The sequence below is a fragment of the Azolla caroliniana genome, unplaced genomic scaffold (genome assembly GCF_043228905.1).
Source record: "Azolla caroliniana isolate FFs.n. ecotype wild unplaced genomic scaffold, voAzoCaro1.0.p SCAF_17, whole genome shotgun sequence".
NCBI lineage: Eukaryota > Viridiplantae > Streptophyta > Polypodiopsida > Salviniales > Salviniaceae > Azolla > Azolla caroliniana.
In genome coordinates this window covers 7,285,184-7,292,133 of record NW_028230452.1, presented here as the reverse complement: position 1 = coordinate 7,292,133, position 6,950 = coordinate 7,285,184, and the positions used below count along the sequence as shown (strand labels likewise).

The following is a 6,950-nucleotide window of genomic DNA, read 5'->3' as shown; positions in this document are numbered from 1 at the left end:
TTCATCATTGTCCAAAGCCTGAAGAATACATACATTTACTTGGCTTTAGGAAGGAAACCAACTCAAAAATGGATGGAAAACCTGCAGCTTATCCTTCCTCCTACCCACCAACTCCTCCTCCTCCTCAATATCAACAATACGATGAGACAATGGATGGAAAACCTGCAGCTTATCCCTCCTCCTACCCTCCTCCTCAATATCAACAATACGATAATGTTGGTCAATATGCAGATCCCCACCAAAACCCCGCCCCTGCTGCTGCTGCTGCCGCCATGGATCCGACAAGCATGAACTACAGCTATGGCGTTCCTGCTCCTGCTGCTCCTGCTGCTCCTCCTCCTCCTGCACAACAACAACAACCTGTTCCCGGATATCCCCCTGAACCTGGTCATCATCCCCACAACCCTAATTCCCTTTATCTTTTTTTTTGTTTCTCAAATTACTCCTCCTTATTTTGCTTTCTTCGCATTGATTATATCGTATAAGCTATCCTCATTCCTTTCACACATCTCTTTACCTACCTATCTTTCATATGTCTCCAGATCTTCTTCTTCTTCTTCTTCGCCTGGATTCCATACATTCTCCATTCATTCATATCTTATTCATGTTTCTGAGAGGATAAGGTTCCTTTTGTTTTCCTTGTAGGGCCTCAAATTATTATCCAGAATACCACAGCAACCAATGCCGAAGCAGCTAATGCCGAACCAGGATGCGTATGTGGAATCGGCTGGATATTGTAAGTAATGGTGTAACCATCAACCAACAAATCTTGATACTAAATTGACATAATAAGCCTAATATGTGGGACAACCATTCAATCGGCTACAAAAACAAAAGCAAAAAAACAAAAAAACGATTGTATATAAGTTCAGATGGGCAACATTGCAACAATATGTTTAATGCATCTTTGGAAATTCAATTGGATTAGAGAGAAAGTGTACAAGATTCACATACTTGCAATTATAATCTGTTCTCCTGCATTGTGTCTAACATGTTGTGTGTGTGTGTGTGTAGGTTTGGTATTGGGTGGTTCTTATATCCCGCGTGGATTGTGGGCGCGATCATGTACTGTATACCGCATAAACCAACCGACAAGCCTGGCCTTCTCGGATGCGTCATAATGGTGAGTAGATTTTTCGATAAAATATGGCCTTAGACATTGGAATGATTCGATTTTAAAGTTCGCAATGCCATTGCATGTATGTATGTGATGAACCTCCCAGACACTCACTACATGTAGATTTGTCATGAATTCGAGTATGGATTTAATTATACATCATACACCTTCAAACGCGCTAAATGGCTCGATTTGTTTTCTTGCAGAGCATCATTGGGATTATTCTTATCATTATTAGTGCTGCAGCTAATAACGCTTCATAAGAATGCGATGTCATTGGGATTGGGAGGAGAATAAGTGGGTGAAAATAAAATGGCATCAGGCAAATGCATTTGAATTTTGTTACTCTTAAATTTATTATTAAATTCTCACTCTTAAACATTGTAGCTCTTGTAACATGTACTTCTTTGGAAGTTCATAACGTATTATTATTATCATCCCATCAATATTGCACACAAAGTTTTATCATCTATACAAGCTCATAACGTACTATTATTATCATCATCCCATCAAATATTGTACAACAAAGTTTTACCATCTTTACAAGCTTCTATATTCATTCACTGTGGATCACAAGTTCAGGCACCAATCTTCTCACCTTAACTATAGCTACTAACAATGAAAAAAGATATATACTACATTTCCCCATGTGAGGCCTATGTAAAGAAAGAAAGAAAGAAAGAGAAAGATATATTAAGTCTTGACTCTTCTAAGGCCAAATTTGGCCCACCAGACATCAATTCTTGACATCCCCTTACATAGCGACGATATATTGTGAGAACCAATAAATTCCTTTGATTGTTAGGTAGTTGCTCCTTGTTTTTCACATTTACAATACGCCATCCTCTCTTGATTCCTTTAGGAAAGCCATGAATCATTAATCAAACTTAAGTACAAGGCTAATACAATCTAGAATGTAAGGGATCTAATCCACTTTACGAGTTGATCCATATCGAGGTTATGACACCCATTGCATTGGATCCGTACGTCTAATTAGCTTATTCTATTGGTAAGTTGTCATGCACTACGTCTTGGGTTCGATGTCAACTATAAGAACTACGTCTTGGGTTCGATGTCATACTATAAGCACTATGTCTTGGGTTCAAAACCCAATTTTCTGACCTCTCTATTACATATTGTTGGCCAGTCTGGATGACCCAGGTGTGAAAAGGCTAAAGGATAGTTATGGGTCGAATAGAATACGCGTGGGGTTGGGTAAGTGAAGAGGAAAAACTTATACGGCACAAAATATTAGTGGTAGTAGCGGTTCACGTTCTAAATGTAACCACCCATGATCCCTATAAAAATGGGCATGGGAAGAGTGTAAAGGTTAATCAATTGTACAGTGTACTAAGTCGTGTCTTCTAATAGAAATTTGATTTTGCTTATACTATGTCTTTGTCTCTATGTCGAGAGTCTTATCTGTGTTTAGTTTCTTTAAGTACTCTGTGTATTGTGCACATAACCGGTCGATTGTAGACGGCTCGGCTCCCAATCTCCACAGTTTCCACAATCGCAATAGTTTGATTCGTGTAGCTACACAAGTGATCCTACCTATACGCGTTTTGGATTTTGCTAAGGCAATGAACTTGCCTATACCACCATCTCCCACCACAAGACCTTGAGCCAGATACCGAAGGAACGAGTGTCTGGCACCGTGTTATCCTAAGCTACTAGTAACATATACTTCATACATATCTCTTAATTCACTAGATGTCACTGTGGGATGTAGGGGTTGAACCCACGATCTATTAGTCTCCATTGGGCAACCTTACAATTGAGTTACATCTCACCCTTCTAGTATTAATGGAGGAAAGTCACCTTGGAGGTAAAGGTTTATATTGTTGCTTTGTAGACTTTAAGAAAGCTTTCGATATGGTACCTCATGACCATCTTTGGAGGGAATGGAAGAACTCAAGGTGCCAAGTGAATATATTCTTGGAATTTCCCGAATATATGAGAAGGTTATATGTTGTGTGCGTATGAGCGATAAACTTTCAGATGTTTTTGATAACACTATTGGTGTGAAGGAAGGATGCCCACTCTCACCAACTCTATTTGGTCTATGCACTTATGAATTGGAAGAAATGGTTGCCAAGTTTAGAAAGGAAGAAGGTGTTAAAGAAGTTGTAATTTGAAATGTGGTCATTATGCTTTTGCTATATACGGATGATGTAGTGCTTTTTGCAAATACTTTACAAGATGTGCAAAAGCTTATGAAGGCATTGGAAAAAATTTGCATGCATACCAAATTAAGTGTTAATAGCTCTAAAACAAAGATTATGCTTGTGAAGAGCCAAAAAAGACATAAGTCATGCATTATGTACAATAATGAGTCACTTGTATGTGTGGAAAGCTTCAAATATCTTGGCCTTGAAGTTCCCTCAAATCATAGATGGAATGATTGTGCTACACACCACTTCGATGGGGGAAAGCGAGCATATTATGCATTTGAGAACACATGCAATCATGGAGATATTAAGTGTTGGATCCTCAAGAAATACCTTTTCGACCCTTTGGTGACACTGGTGCTTGGTGGAAGTATGGGGTGGGAGCATTCCTAAATCTACTTGAAAGAGTTTGAAAATGTCCAAAAACATTTTCTCAAGAAGTTTCTACAAGTTAAGAAACAAACACCATACATCCTCCTCCTTGAGATGGGATCATTTCCCATTGAGATCTTGGCCATGGAAAGGGTTGTTGAATACATGCTTAAGGTTCAAAAAAGTCCTTCAAACTGACTTCCTAGAATCACATGGGAAGCAAGCCTAAAGATCCAAAATACGCATAAAAGCAAATTTTTGTGTTCCGGTTGGATGCAAGATATGAAAAGGTGGTTTGGTAGATGGGATGAAACACATTTGCTTCATGATGCATCACTAAATTCCTCTGTAAATGAGGCCTTTTTCCAACGCCAATGTATCATGACATGGGAAAAATGTGGAGGCTCACGCTTCATACATTATACTACACATGTTGCACCTAACTACAAAACCATATTCTTCGCGGAATGGGGAAACCATACACATCGATATATATTAGAGCCCATTCTGTTGGCTTCTTTTCGAACCATTGCTTCCATGCAACTTAGCTCACATGCATTGCGATGTGAGATGGGGCATTGGGGCACAAGTGATGAGAGTGCTCAACTATGCACACTTTGCCCTAAACAAGTTCGAGAGTCTGAGTATCACACTTTGATACAATGCTTTGCCTTTGATCATATTCGACCATGCTTTCCACACATCTTCGACCAAGACCAATCCTTGCATGAATTTCTCTCACAACCACAATGTGCACTCTCAATGGCAACATTCATTGTTAAAGTTCTTGAACATCGAGAGTCACTACTCACTTTCACACGTATCACATGAAATGTAATTTTTTTGGTCTCATAGGTCATATTTGACCTCTGAAGACGATAATATAATCTCTCTCTCTCTCTCTCTCTCTCTCTCTCTCTCTCTCTCTCTCTCAAACATCTAAAACATGCTAACTAACAATTTCTTGCTAGACTTTAAGAAACTAATGGAAATATTTGTTGGCTACAACAATAACCTCATTTCTTAATGGAAATATTAGTTGCCTACAACAATAACCTCATTGGCTTCAACAATTCAGACAAAGATTGTGAGGTTTCTCGTCATATGCAATGTCTCCTCATGTTTTCCTGAACAATTCATTGCCCATGCTCCCACTTGCCTCCTCACCAACGTGTTTTGTATATTTTTCTCATGACTAACCACTAAGTTCCATCGACCTAGGTTTCTTAATCACAATGCAAAAGACAAGAACTCAATAACACAATTATAAATTAGAATATGAATCTCGTAGTATATTGCACTACTTTGATCACGCTTTTATAGGTTTACAGAAGGTTGGGATTCTTGAGGAGAAATGTGGTAATTATAATTTTTTTAGTTTCGTATCCAACTTATGATATTGCCATACGTTGTCGTAGTGTATTTCGTACACTACGTGAAAAAGTAAAAAATAATATAACCGATTTAATTACATATAAATAAATAAAATAATATATCAAGATATTTATCACGTGCATAGGGCAGGATTTGAACCCTGTACCTCCATGTAGCCAAACCTCAACTTTACCATTATGCTACCTTATATTTAGTGTTTTATAAATAGATTTAATAACTATAAGTGCTTTATTTGCGCCTACCTTTATTAAAAAGGTAAATCATGTATTTTTAGAGTGTGTGAATATTTTATAGAAAAAACGCAAGCAACTAAAAAGTGACTCGTGCACATCTAGCGTGCATGAGCACTATATTTAGCAAATAAAAGCAAGGATTAGAAAAGCATCACATGCATATTTAGTGTGCATGAACATATTAGAAAAAAAGCATGTAGCTATGCTTAGTCTCTCCCATCACTACATAAGGATGGGGAGCACAATGTAATTGTGTGTGAAATATTTGGAAATTGGATATATTTCCGAAAACACCAACCAATTAATATAATCGTGGGATTCACGAAAATAATATAATCTATACTTGTGGGATTCACAAGTTTCTTATATCTTTCTTTCAATCTAAATACATATTCTTATCTAAATATTGATTAATCGAATACAATACACTCGTGGGATTCACGAAATTTCTATCTCTCTTTCTAATAATCTATTCATTAATAGCCTCATCTCAAATTCTTCCTCCTCCTAGTCCAAAACCCCGGTGGTTCCCACCCGACTCACGCAAACGATCCGGAGCCGAAAGGCACGACACAGTTGGTGAACCCGACGTGAAGGCGGGTGGCAAGGAGATGGAGAATCAACAAGAGGCAATGAGCATAACGATGATGATGATGTTCGAACGGATGCTACAAGAACAACGAGCGATGTCGGAGATCACGGCGGTAGTAAAGCGGCTTGTACAACGAAACGGACAATTCAACGGAAACGATGTGTCACGCTATCTACGTGACTACAAAATGGAGATGTTGCGATATGGTATCTCAGAAAGATTGCAAGTGTTATCTTTCAACCGGGTGGCTACGGATGAGCTTCAAGAGAGAATCCACGAGATACGACAACAAAGCCCGATGTGGGAGTCCTTTGAAGAAGCTATACGAGACACATATGACTATCTAAGACCGAAGCGGACGAGGACATGGTCCACGAACGGCGGTCAACAGTGGGTGAAAAGCGGCCACCGACTACCACCGAAGGAGAGCTTGATGCGGAAGGGTTCGGAGATGCATGAAAAGTCGCAAGTCGACATTGAAGGGGAGCTTAAAACCGAACCAAAGTCGAGGCCAACAAAGGACGAGGAGGAGGAAGATCGAGGACGAAAGGGTATCCCCACACCGGTTCCAGAGACTTCGGCGGCTGTGCCCGTGCACCAACGTGAGACCGGAGAGACGGAATGTGTCGGTGGAAAAGTGGAGGACCGGAAGGGCAACGAGGAAGACAAAGTAAATGAGCACGAACGAAGGGATTCCTTCACCATTGTTTCGGAGACTTCGGTACTGGAGCCCGGGTGTCGACATAACACCGAAGATAAGGAAAGTGGCGGCAACGAAACGAAGGTCGAAGCCGATGCATACGAAGGAGAGATAGCCAAGGAGAACATGGCTATGGGTGAAACAACGGAAGATGATAATACCGAGGATTCCTACCCACTAATTCTAGAGACTTCGGCGGTTGTGTCCGAGAACCAACGTGAGACCGGAGAGACGGGAGGTGGCAACAAGGAAGGTAAAGTCGGAAGCCGGTTCGGATGGAAGATGATCCGTCTGAAATTCCGATGTAAACAAAAGCATGACAACGCGAAGGTCGGGTCTACGATGGGAGAAGCATGTAATACGGAGCACG

The 6,950-nt window shown here is 40.0% G+C and overlaps 1 protein-coding gene across 1 annotated transcript; it reads left to right on the top strand.

Annotated features, from left to right (window-relative positions):
- On the top strand, positions 1 to 1,380 carry LOC147853034 (uncharacterized). Its single transcript, XM_087333570.1, has 4 exons — positions 1 to 387; positions 646 to 736; positions 1,015 to 1,123; positions 1,324 to 1,380. The coding sequence occupies exons 1-4, from the start codon at positions 69 to 71 to the stop codon at positions 1,378 to 1,380; spliced, it is 576 nt and encodes a 191-aa protein (XP_087189696.1). The 5' UTR covers positions 1 to 68.
- Positions 1,381 to 6,950: the final 5,570 nt, after the last annotated feature.